The 13540-nt window shown below is 39.2% G+C and overlaps 1 protein-coding gene across 1 annotated transcript in view; it reads left to right on the top strand.

The window, feature by feature from the left end:
- Positions 1 to 13161, top strand: part of LOC109472173 (calpain-9-like) — a 17380-nt gene extending 4219 nt beyond the window's left edge. Inside the window, 21 exon segments of the mRNA XM_019771760.1 lie at positions 1512 to 1581; positions 2171 to 2275; positions 2791 to 2941; positions 3369 to 3537; positions 4089 to 4169; positions 4451 to 4536; positions 4960 to 5055; positions 5347 to 5466; positions 5468 to 5520; positions 5941 to 6113; positions 6505 to 6608; positions 6903 to 7010; positions 7314 to 7356; positions 8087 to 8167; positions 8563 to 8620; positions 8846 to 8913; positions 9749 to 9817; positions 10079 to 10157; positions 10475 to 10591; positions 10852 to 10904; positions 11299 to 13161. Of these exon segments, the coding sequence (XP_019627319.1) occupies positions 1512 to 1581; positions 2171 to 2275; positions 2791 to 2941; positions 3369 to 3537; positions 4089 to 4169; positions 4451 to 4536; positions 4960 to 5055; positions 5347 to 5466; positions 5468 to 5520; positions 5941 to 6113; positions 6505 to 6608; positions 6903 to 7010; positions 7314 to 7356; positions 8087 to 8167; positions 8563 to 8620; positions 8846 to 8913; positions 9749 to 9817; positions 10079 to 10157; positions 10475 to 10591; positions 10852 to 10904; positions 11299 to 11325 (1911 nt within the window). The 3' untranslated portion in view covers positions 11326 to 13161.
- Positions 13162 to 13540: the final 379 nt, after the last annotated feature.

The following is a 13540-nucleotide window of genomic DNA, read 5'->3' as shown; positions in this document are numbered from 1 at the left end:
TGAAAAATGCTCATGTTTTGCCCCCCAACAGTTGAGGAAAGTCCTTTTCTTCCTAGTTGTTACAGTTTTCCCATCTATCATTGCAGTGGTTTGATTAAAAGTTCAAAATTCAATGTTTAAATTTTAACCCAGCCTTTTGTGTTGACTTCATGGCTCATTTTGTAGCATTTAAGCCTATAATAGGATGCCTTAGACCTGTTTTTATTTTTATTTTTTTCGCCCTGTCACTTCATATTTTTTCTGAAAAAATTCGAGAACCAACAAATTAAATTGGTGTGGCCTTACATGTAAGAATAATGACAAAAAAGAAAAAAAGTATTAAAAACCTTTGTGCAAACCCTTAGGCATATCAGAAAGGTCACGCACGAGGTTATTTCAGGACGTGATGTAAATATGAATGCACATGTGTTGAAGTTGATAGCTACTGAAGTGAATATACTGGCTGTTTATCATTTGAATAAAACTATCATTGTGGCAAATGTAACTCATACATGTTGGACAATGGTTTGAATATGTATGGTGTATCTAATTGGAACAATGCCAACCACACCACAATTATGGAAGTTAAGGTAGTCATGGTACTAAAAAGATGTCATTACTTTCACTCGGTTGTCTCCACTATGGGCTTGATACATCTGCTGTTATCACTAATTGCAGGTAACGATGTTAGAGGTCATACAAGATGAGCTTAATTACAGGAATCTAGGCTGAGGTGATAAAGTCTCAAGTTGCATGATTCTAGAGGGGTGGAATCACTAATGAGATAAAGGTTGACACACACTGTCAGATAGAATAATTTAGATAGAATAATCAATTAAATGTCTGTCGACAAGGCAAGTTGAAGTAGAATTCAAGTGATATCTTTTATTCCTGGCAAGGCATGAGCTACACCTCCTTATACTATGCCCAAGACACAACTTTTGCCCCTGTGGACTCAAAAAAGCTGTTATGGGACCTTAACTTTACCCAGATATTTACTGGGTCATATGTGTGACAGTGAGGTTTCTGTTGTGTACTTGTAGAGTCTTTCAACATTCAACCTAAGGGCATGTTTGTAATGTTTTGTATCAACAGTAGAGCTGTGTACCAGTTCACTGGACCGGTCCCGGACTTGTAAAATTTACTAAAAATGTTAAGGTTCAAGGCCAAAAAGCCTTTAAAGTCAAGAACTGATTCTGGACTTACTACAAAAAAATGTCCAATACCCCTTTTCTTTCCAAACCACCTTAAAATCTTCCATCTATTGCAAAATCTGTGCTACAAAATGAAGAAAACATTGCCATCGGGCATGGTCAAGTGTCGGCCTCCATGTTATGTGCCACAGTTTTGCCCATACAACAATGCAAGGTTGACAACATGCAATTTTGTATATGCCATGGGTTAAGGTCTGGACTTACGAGTCACGAACTGCACCTAAACCTCTGGACTTGAATCCAGACCTGAACCTAAATGTGGGTTTAGCTACACAGCACTTGTCAACAGGAAGTAATGTTGTGCTTCTTCCCTTGCAGGAGATCACGGACAATCCAGAGCTGTTTGTGGGCGGAGCCAGCAGGTTTGACATCTGTCAGGGAGAATTAGGTAATTATAATGAAAAAAACTTTAATGTACAACAGTTCTACATGGTACAGCACATAAGTATGTCATCTTCTGGTTTTATAAGAACTAAATAAGGCTAATTTAACAGTTTTGCACTACTAAGTGCTCTTAAAAGAATAAGTTTGTAGCTTGTATCAGTGTATGCTGAAGTTCAATATGCCTCAAATACATGTAATAAATTAACAGCTTTTTTGTTGGCTCAAAGTTTGAAGCACTGTGGTTTTGGGGCAGTGGCAAGTTATGACCAATTCGGGTTATCAGAGGTTATCAAAAGTATTGGTTCTGTGTGTGGTTAATCTTATCTGGGAATGTCAATACTTAATATGACAAATTGCTTCATTGGTGTCAAGTTGGTCAAGGGTTACACTTAGGGCCAAATATTAACTCTGTTCCTATATGTAAATCTAAATATGTATTTAAGTTGTAAGTATGACTACAAGGTTATGACTCAAACTAGTATCACACGTAATTTTGCAATACACTTTGACTAAATCTAAAACTACCTATTAAAGCACCTTTACAGCTCTCTCCAGTCAATGATGAGTGATGTTCTGTACTGGTATGTTGCTAGGTGACTGCTGGTTCCTGGCTGCCATCGCCTGTTTGTCCATGAATGAGTCCCTGCTGTTTGGAGTCGTGCCTCCTGATCAGTCTTTCCAGAAAGGCGACTATGTGGGTAAGTATGGCTATGATTTTATCTCTCGCCATGTAAAACTTTCATCAATTAGAGGTATAGAAAAATCCTTTTCTTCGGCTAAGGTTACATATACATACAGCCTAATAACTTAAAAGTTCTCACTCTCAGTGAGTCTAGCTTGTCTCAATTATGATGTTTCTGACAAGCTTATAGAGAAGAAATGCTGTAGCTACAGTCTGATTCATGTAACCTGTAACCTTGGAGTGGCCTTCGGGTAACACATTTAAGTGGCCTTTGGGTCTTGTTATATGGTGACCAATGAGTAAAAAAAATAGCAAAAGGATACGTTGGTAAATCTATGATTTGTCAAAAGTCATTTTATCAAATTTCATGATCAAAACAAGACAGAGAAATGTCCATTGTCATACACTGTCCTTTAAGAAGTCATAGAAATGCAGACAATTTGTAGAAATTGCTACATGTGTATGTATGGGATGTTCCATAATGAAAACAAATTTCCTGTATACAAACCTCTGAGACTTTCTTTACTCCAGGTTGCTTCAGGTTTAACTTCTGGCACTACGGGACGTGGACAGAGGTGGTGGTGGACGACCAACTCCCCACCTTCAACAACAGGCTGACCTTCGTGCACTCTGCTGAGGAGAACGAGTACTGGAGCGCTCTGCTGGAGAAGGCATACGCCAAGTGAGGAACAACTCTCTATAGCATTTAGTTCTCAAAAATGGCTTGCTTTACGTGTAATGACAGGATTAGTGTAGGAAATAGGTGGATGTGATAGAAGCAAATGTTGACTCTCAATCAAGATATTCTATTAAGATAAGGCAGGATTGACTTTTCCTTCCATGATGATGTCATGAAGATGTGCCTATTGATTCAAATGTATGGCCAATGTTGTTAGACTTGTTAGATATTATTGTTTTAAAGTTTAACATGAAGTTCTGAGCTCTGCATACATATAAGACGGACAAACAACATTGTAATTACACATACATTAATTGTAAGTGTGAATAAAACCCAACATTGCGACATTGTTGGAGTTGATTCATAGCACTGTAATTTAAAGTACAGTGTATACCAAACACATTTTGTGACTTCCTGATTTGTTGCTCAGGCTGTATGGGTCCTATGAAGCCCTGAAGGGAGGCAGTGTGACGGAGGCGATGGAAGACTTCACCGGAGGAGTGACGGAGGGGATGGACCTGCGCAACGCCCCCAAGGACCTGCTGAAGATCGTGGAGAAGGCCATGATGAGGAGCTCTCTCATGGGCTGCTCTGTGGAGGTGAGGATGGCAGGGCTACAGACTAACTTTTTGACTTGGAGCACTGGTGCCCCCAACCCAAAAAATTGGGGTGCACCAGCAAAAATCTAGGCACACCACTATGAAGGTAGATCATCATATTGAGCGTTAATTTGCAGGGCATTGCACAAATATTGTGTTCTTTTGCACATAGAAATGCTCAGAGTATACATGTACATGTAAGTACGTATCATGATCAGAGAGTAAGAAATCAAATATACAGTCATGATATGACTGTTAAGCTTTGAAGTCTATTAAGTAGTGCATGCAATGATTGATGGGAGTGCTGGGTGCTCTACAGCTGTGCCCAGGTTTTCTCCGTGGTGCTGAAACAACTGTGTCTGTCTGCTGAAGCTGTGGCAAAATGTAACTTTAAACAAACATCCTCACATTTTTAAAGTAATCATAAGACAGAGAATTGCACTGTGTGAAAGTCTTATGTGAGAAGATTCATATTTAGCAACTTTAATCAATGCATTTTACCACATAAATGTTCACTTCAGTTTCCCTATTTTATCCTGTTATGTACATAGGCGGATCCAAATGCCATTGATTCTAAGTTGGACAATGGACTTGTCATGGGCCATGCCTACAGCATCACGGGCTTGCAGAAGGTAAGGCTCACAGTCTGCAGTTATGACATTGCTATTGGCAGAGTTAAAAAACTGTCAGGCACTAACAAAAATGTCAGTGGATGCTACTTGACAGTTTTCAAACTCTATCCAGTGCTTGAGTAACTGTTTTCTTATGGAATTATCATTGACCAAACGGCTTGACATTCGAGTGCCATAACCTGTGAGCATTGTAATTTGAAGGTGTTGTTTGGAAGAATAAAATGAAGACACTAGGACTGTACAACATTAACACTCTCCTCTGCCTCCTTTCCCCACTTCAGGTGAACGTACAAGGTCAGGAGATTGACCTGATCCGTGTGCGGAACCCGTGGGGATCTGTGGAGTGGATGGGAGACTGGAGCGACGAGTGAGTGATGAGTTCTTACATTTTACATAGGGAAAAGTGTCAGAAGAATAATCTGATATATAATGATGACTATTACAATTGAATTCCTATTATTTCTGCATACAAGCCTGTAAAATAATCAGAAGCCCCAAAAGTGGGTATGAAAGTGCACCACATTCAAGGTTCAATCCTTTTTAATAATTGTTTTCATAAGACAAAAAAGTCTTCCGTTGTCACAAAATTACCAGGGAGTAATTCATCCAACTTATAAGAAGAACTCACCATTTTCAGTGAGGCTGAAGCTTGTGGACTGATGTACATCAATATCAATAAAGGGGAACTCCACGTGCGTCTCTGGGACAAGAAAGGTCAAAGACAAGGGATTAATTTACAATCTTTAAATCCAACCTTTCTGGTTAACTTGACCTCTGTGCCTCATGACAGGTCTCCAAAGTGGGATTTGCTGTCCAGTGAGCAGAAGGCAAAACTCAACACAGATGATGACGGGGATCTGAACTTTGGGGATGATGGAGAGTTCTGGTAAGCTCAAGGGTCCTTTGGGATTTTTAGTGATTCAGATACATGTAGGTAGTCTTGTTTTTTAATTGAAAATATTAGAGATAATAGAGGCAATTGAATAGTTATTGTGTGTTGCCTAAAGTATCTGATAGTGATAGTCTTTAGCTAAAATGAAAAATGGCCAAAGTAGTGGATACTACTGGAAACGTTTGACAGTTTTCAGAACCTATCCAGTTGCTGGAGTCACAGTTTCTTGTGTATCTCATTAGCTGGATGTCTAAGCTTCATCAAAGAAATTCCTCCCTTCCTCAGGATGGACTTTGAGGACTGGCACACCAACTTCACGCGGCTGGAGATCTGTAACCTGCCGCCGGACGCCATGCGTGAGGACGATCCCAAGAAGAAGAAGATGAAGTGGGTGACGTCGCTGCAGGGAGGGGAAGTGGCAGAGGGGGGCCACGGCCGGGGGCTGCAGGAACTTCCCAGGTGGGCAAAACACCTGCACCAGTCATGTTCTTTACCTTTTCTTAATGTTACAAATTGGAAGAATGCCTTTACATGATGCTGATGTGGTTCACTTGATCATGACATGGTGCATGTCTTCTGAAGTAGTTAAATGTAAGTTAGCTTACTAATTGTTTATTCAGCATAACAAGTCATGTCCACATCATGTACCCAGAATACATGTATATGTAAGATCGTATTTCCGTATATAATATCCATACTATTGTACTTGTGTCTTGAAAGAGAAGTCATATGCAACAGCATCATTCTGGTGCAACGTCAAGCAACAACTACCAGAATGGTGTTATTCTGCTGCAACCACCTGATTCAGTATGGGCATTACGTTCAGGGTGCATGCTTGCTCAGACTCCATATCACGTGCATGTCCCGCTCTTGTTGCAGACACGTTCTGGATCAACCCGCAGTACCGGATCACGCTGGACGCCGCCGATGACCCTGACCCTGACGACGATGAGGTCGCCTGTAGTGTCATCATCGCTCTGATGCAGCGGAGCCGCCGTGCTGAGAAGGTCATGGGCACAGGCATGCTCACCATCGGATTCGCTATCTATGAGGTAACTCGCTGGTTAATATAGGGTTAATGACCCGCCCTGAGGTGTATACAGTGTCATTAAGTCTTGGTCAGCTCCTTATCCATCAAATGAATGACCGAGTCTGCGAATATCATTAACGGCATTATCATGTAGCAATATTTTAAGTTTTGTTCTTCTAAACTAAATGTATCATGTACATGTCCTTTTGATCATTTTACGTTTTCAAATTTGGGTAACCTACAGTTATCCGAACAAAATGCATGGACACCAGGCTAATTTAACATTTACGCCAAAAAGCAGTTACTCAGTTACTACTAATTTAACATTTGTTTGTTTGCTGGTTTATCAGGAAGATAAACAAATAATTAAAAATGTGTTAATAACTTGCAAATATGACTTTCTGTCTGTTTAGCTGGAGGATCCCAACTGTGAGACCCTGAAGAAGGAGTACTTCATGTACCACAAGTCTGTGGCTCGCTCCCCCTCCTTCATCAACACCAGGGAGATCTGTGGGAGGTACAGGGAAACTCTGTCTCTTACTTAACTTAACAACAGCTTAGATTTGCTAACTGCTAATTTTTTATTCTTCTATCAAAATTTACCACATTGCTTGCACCAGTTGAATTCATGTTACTTGATTTAGGATCAGTTTCTTTTTCCTTTCACCTGAGTTTTGATAATATTATGTATTATATGTATTATGGATGTTTATATGGATGTTTTCAAGTTATGTTATCCTATTATTTATAAAAATTCAATCTGTAAAATCAAGAATGAAAAAACAACAATTCCCTGTCCTTTCTTCCCAAGATACAAACTGCCCCCAGGAGAGTACGTCATCATCCCATCTACATTTGAGCCAGGGGAGGAGGCAGAGTTCATGCTGAGGATCTACACGGAGAAGAGTATCGAAACCAAGTCAGTAAAATTACGATGCATTGTCTAATGCATTATAAGTAACTTGGCCTGTGTAACTTTGGTTATCATCAAATGTCTCTTCTGAGATGGCTACCATGTTTAAAAACACATATTTGTGATGACATGATTTTGCAATAAGAGGTCACCCAAAACAAGTGATACAATATGTCATTTCGGACCATGTATGGGGTCCAAGGTACAAGAACATGATGTGTATGATGAGTCACTTTGGGACATCAAGTAATTGTTGATATGGGGTATTGTTACCATTTGACTTGACAGTGCTTTTGTACATTGTTACAGGGAGATAGATGATGAAACACAAGTGGTCCAGATCCCTCAGGTGGTAAGTAAAACAACTAAGTCTCTTAGTATTTTGTCAGAGCAGTCATTTACATTCTTGCCCAGCATGATTTCTTTGTTCCAGTAGGTTAGATCATCATAAATCATCATAACGTGGTTGAGCTTTTAAAAACTTCATATAACCTAAATGCATGCTTGTCACATGTACATGTAGGTTGTATGAACAGTAATCTATGTTGGACTGCTAAGTTATACTAAACTTAGGTTGACACCCAAACATTGCAGACTGAAAAACTCTTTATCTCCTTCTTTATTATTACATTTGACATTTGTATTACCTGTATTTGATGACGTCATGACCTAGATTGATGTCCTACCCAAAGAGAAAGACCCAGTACTAGCGGTGTTGGAGGTTTGTTCCCATTTCGGTGTGCAAAGAAAAAAATTAAACCATCACCGAATCATTGATCGCCATCAAAGTCAGATACCTGACAACTGACACTGCATGGACTGTGATTTACTGAGATCAGCATGGTTGTCCACCTGTCTGTTTGTTTTGTTTTGTTTGTTTGTTTCAAAATGTTAAATGCTTCATGTGCATGGACATTTATTGTCTCTTTGTGTTAAAAGCAACACAGATTACAGTGTTTAAGTCTGCACCAATCATTCAATTGTGAAAGTCACTGATGCATGTACACCTGTAGCATAGTATAGCTTACATCAAACATAGATATTTGTGAGGCTCATTTTGTATTTTCTGTCTCCCTCTTTAGCCCAAAACCCCCAAACAGCTGGAGAAGGAGCAGCAGGAGAAGTCTGCCTTCACCAAGTTCTTTGAGAGCATTGCTGGGGAAGTGAGTATGGCTTTATATCACAGTGAAGTCTGTAACTGTGCATTGATTTGATCTGCACATGTTGATATCAATGCCAAGTTTTGAAAATGAGTATTTTTTTCTTCCAACGCAAGTTGATCTTACACAATGTAAATTCATTTCTTTGTTATTTTTATCATTTAGTAAAAATATGTCTGGGGTCTTCCCAGCACAAAGGAAAAGTAAAATAGGGATTGACCCAAGTTTTTTATTGAACAGCAGTTTTTGTCAAGGAATGAGCAATCCACTACTTCTGTGACATCACTTTATGCAAATAGAACATGTACACAAAGTGAAGTCATTGAATTTGTAGATTGCTCATCATGAATTCTACCACCACAGATGAACTTTCAAAATTTGTTTGTTGATACCCACAGGATATGGAGATTGATGCTTTTGAACTGAAAAAGATGCTGGACCAAGCACTGAGAAAAGGTGATCATTCCTTTTAGGATTGCAGATCCCAAAACATGATATTGGTGACTTGGCAACTTGAACTACTTGAAATAAGTATTTAATAATGATAATGTTCGTAAATCTGTATAAAATGTCACAGAACATTTAAGAGTACAATGACAATAATGTCAATAATGTACTTTTCAACAACAGTCTTTCTTAACAGTCGAGGGATTTTACTAAATCTCTGTTCATCCCCTGCAGAGCTGTCCTATTTTGAATTCAGTGGGTTCAACTTGGAGCTGTGCCGTTCCATGGTGGCCCTCATGGATGTATCCTTTTTACTGCTTTATGCCATATTCAAGAATGCTACTAGGATTCCGGGCCACTACTGGCATCTTACCTGGCGTCGTGTGGTGTAGTGGTACATCACTGGACTATGGGAGACCCGGGTTCGATTCCGGGTCGTACCCGAACAAGTCCGAACATGCGCCGCGACGTTGTACCCTTGGGAAAGGTACTTTACACGACTTTCCTCACTTCACTCAGGTGAAAATGAGTACCTAGCTTCGGTTAGGGGCGTCTTATCGGATGGGACGTTAAAAATGGAGGTCCCGTGTTTGAAGAGAGACACACCTCAAGCACGTTAAAGAACCCACGTGAGCGGAAGTGGAACAAACCATTATGGTCTAAAAAAAGGGGTAGGGAATTTTCCCGACCAGTCTCGTAACCCCTGCTTCTCCTATTGGGTCAGTTAGTCCTCACTACTTGTGAGGTTGTTTCTGACTCAGGGAGAAGAGTTGCTGTTACAGTTACAGGCTAGCTCTATGCCTAGAAGTGGCCAATGGCCTTGCATTGAGCGACACCATTAAAAAAAAAAAAAAAAGTCACCCTAGTGTCATGGGCTGGTTTTATCATGGACGAGTGCAGGTTAGGTTCAGACATCAGAAATGCCTGCACAACAACTATTTTCCTGAATGATGTAAACTTTATCTTTTTTATATATTTTGTCTTACCCGTACCTCTTCCCTCATGATCTCAATGAAAAACAGCCTGCATGCCGATTTGAACTTCTCATTGAATAAAAATGGTTCAAATCTTAAGAAACAAAATACCTTGAGCCCTGTAATTCTTCTGCCCTGTTTTGTCACCTTAACCGCATCTCAGGACGACAAGTCAGGAATGCTCGGACTCGATGAGTTCTTTGACTTGTGGTCAGACATCAAGCTGTGGACAGTAAGTACAACAGTATGTACTTGTTCTGCATGAGACTTTTTGAAGTGAAAGATGAAGGGGTTTCAAGACACATCTGACAACTGTGTGACTGTGAAGTTTATGTAAACATGCCCTGCCTTTACAATGAACAGTTTGTGTACTAGACATGTCATTGGGCAAATAGTTGCATTGCTGACAATAAGACCTCTGTGCCTCCCTTTGTGCGACAGAAGTACAGTAGAAGAAGCCAGGCTGACACAGAAACCTATGTCTGATTTTCAGGGTGTGTTCAAGATGTTCGATGCTGACAAGTCTGGAGACTTTGACACATATGAACTCCGACTAGCTCTGGAGCATGTGGGTGAGTGACAGACACTACTTGTATAGGAACTTCTAGGAAGACAGGTTGGCTACTTGGTGACCTGCAGATTAGAAGGTTCTGTATTGCTGCTATGGAAAGCTTGTCTTTGTGATAGTCTGACAATGCAATGAGCTTTTAGTGTGTAGATGGGTTTGTGGGGTACAATTTTTCAGTGTGGAATTTGCGGAGGGTCCATTTTAGAGAAAATAGACGAGTTGCAGTTTTCGTTTCACCCCATATTTTGGAAAATCACACTTGCCATGAATTATCTTTTTCATTCTTTTGAAAATGTTTGGTTTTTGTTCTTCCATCTGCAGGGTTCAAGCTGAAGAACACGATATTCCAGCAGATCGTGCTGCGTTACCAGGCTGATGACCAGACAATCTCTTTCCCAGACTTCATCGCCCTCACCATTCGCCTCAAGGCCATGTTTAGTAAGTACAGTTGTTTCAATTCTAATATAATTAGAATTGGCTGTTTAAATGCTTTTTACAGGCTATTTCAAATGCAATTGCTAACTTTGAGTGTATACTTCACTTTAATCTCTCTTTGAATGTATTTTGACAAAACTACATCCAAAAACCCAAAAAGATTTTTTAAATTTAGTAGATAATTTCTGTACAGGACAGCTTGATGAGTGTCATTGCATTGTGGTGATTCTTTTTTATGAGATCTTGTCTTTTGCCACCAACAGAGGCTTTTGCATCGTTCATGGACGGAAACATGGCTACTCTAGGACTGGAGGATGTAAGTATTTTTTCCATTATCGAAATTGCAAAATCCTGATATTTTCACCAAAGTTGCTCACATAGTTCTTCCTAGTCTGAATTATATCCAAAGCAGTTTCCAGTATTTAGGATATGCTGGTTAATGCTGTTCTAATTTCAAGACATGAATGAATGAAGCCATTATTTAAGAAAACTCTATTTTTAAATATCAAAAGAAAGATAGGGAACAACCTGCCTTTAAGGATTCTGCAAACATTCTTTTTTTTTTGTATAAGATATATCTTCAAGTTTCAGATGTCTTCAACTCCTGTTCAGATTCCATTTTTAAAAAAGTTTTTAGGTAGCATCCTAAATGATTAAGCTTGCATTAAGATGAATGTTGTACTAACTGGTTTCCTTTCTGTTTCTTTCAGTGGTTGACAGTTACCATGTACTCCTGAGTTGACCATCCTTGCACATGCAGAGTGGACCAATGGAAAAACCCTTGCCCAACATAGCCACAGTAATATATAATACGTGAAAAGGGTTGGTGTTGTAGCAAAAATAGTGTAATATTGAAGGTGTTTTAGTGTTTTGGCATTAGATGACTATCCAACTATACTTTGCATTCTCCCTGGATCAATTCATAGGTATTTTGTGACTTTTTGTGCTAAATGAAATTCTTGTTTTTTTTTACGTAGAAGTCAGAAGATGTAATCAAGTTAAGGTGAAGTCAGGTTATGGGGTATAGAATTTTAGCAGTTTTTAGGAACATAAGTGTACCAGGAATAGTACAGTTTGTAATCAAAGACCACTTTGGTATATATATTATTAGCAATTGGTGTGTTTTTTAACTGCAATTTTGCATATTTAACAGAGGTTTATAGTCTTTAAAACTTCTTTACATTCCAGATTGCTGCTGATGAATGTAAATTTTGATCAAGATCGATGTGATGTTGTGTTGATGTTATGTTTTAAAGACTCTTTTCAGGCAAAGGGGTTTGCATTATTTAATTCCTGCAATGCAATTTTAGGATGTGTCGGCAGGTGTCAGATTTGGAAGTGAATGTGTACGAGAAGATTTAAATTATGTTAATGATATGATAATAATATAAAAGATCTATGGTGAATAAGATGTTGATATATAACTAATCCATGGTGATTTCTGGTGATTGTAATTCTGTGATGATGATATTGATTGAGATTTTTAAGGATTTATAGTACAATGTAGTAAGATGTGTGCTTCCAACTGTGTGGTTACCATGACAACGGACTGCAATAGTCTCTTTCTACTGTTTTACTGGGTTTATGAAACTTTTAAAATGGGACTTTCTATACTATTTCCTACAGAGGTATACCACAAAATGGCAGGCCATAGACTGTATGTCTGGTTCTGACAATATGTTTTCTAAACTTGTGTATACTGATCAAAACAGTGTCACTCATGTCGCCTATCTGTAGCTTTTTAGCTGGATTTTAAACTTAAATGCTTAAATGGGAACAAAATGGACAAAGCACTGAAGAGAGTGTGCTATATGGTGCAGTATATGCTCAGTTTGAAACTATGTATACAAAAATTGCATTTTTACAAGTTCACCCACATCATTTGTAGTTGTAGTCCTGTGTCACTTTGAGACACAAGCAGTGCAGTAGTCTGAGTACTAGTATGGGACTGAGAAATGCAAGGGGCCATGTGCAGTGCTACCAATGCTGTCTGTGAACTCTCTACCTCAGTCTGGGAAAATCAGCATTTATCTTCCAGTCCCATCCTAAAGCGAAACAACTCAGTTTAACTGGGCCTAACTGCCATGATTTGCCAGGTATAGGATAGACACCCGGGTATTGAGATACACAAGAAAATTGCTACTAAAGCGACTGGATAGATTTTCCAAATTGTCCTATGTTCAATTAGCATTTTGTCAGTGTGTAACAGTTCTGAAAATCTATCAAGCTGCTTGTTTTCTCGTGTATGTCATGTATAGAGTACATGACTAATGATTCTGTGCATTAGTGGATATAGGAAGCCAGAGAATGTACCTATGTTTGCCAATAAAAGCATTGTAGGAAACAGGAACACACACCCATTGTAAACTTCTACCAAGGTGGCCATAAAGTTTTGGTTAATGATTACTGGTACTTCCTTGGTTCCCATGTGGAATGCACCACATTTTATTTTAAATACGTAAGACAGTGCTATGCTAGAGACATTGTATATCCAAAGTGGTGGAACTTTAAGTAATTGATACAATTCAACAAATGGTGACGATATTATCACGATCAATAAAGGTGTCTGGAGGTACGACTGCGTGCGACTCATGTTTCAATCAATTTATCTAAAGAAGTTCCTCCAGGTCCCTGTAGGCAGATGTGTAGCTTCCAATATCTATTTGGAGATTCATTAATACTTATCCATGGGTGTTCAAAAGTGGGAACTGTGGCCACAGATGACCAAAGCTTCGTTAACAATTTCGTCAGGTAAGTCACTGAATAAAGAGACTGTAAGAAAGAGATGTTAAGGTTTACCGACGAATGTAGCCTGGAGTCAGCGGCGGGGGAGCGGATCTCGGGGAGTGGTCCAGAGCTAGACTCCAGGCTACGACAACTGTGCACAGTATTAAAACGTATGAATGCTTAGAATTTTGATGGAATAAAAGTTCCAATGAGCTGACTCGGTCT

The sequence above is a fragment of the Branchiostoma belcheri genome, unplaced genomic scaffold, assembly GCF_001625305.1.
Source record: "Branchiostoma belcheri isolate BF01 breed outbred unplaced genomic scaffold, Haploidv18h27 scaffold27, whole genome shotgun sequence".
Lineage (NCBI taxonomy): Eukaryota > Metazoa > Chordata > Leptocardii > Amphioxiformes > Branchiostomatidae > Branchiostoma > Branchiostoma belcheri.
The sequence above is the reverse complement of the archived record's forward strand: the minus strand, read 5'-3'. Positions and strand labels throughout refer to the sequence as shown.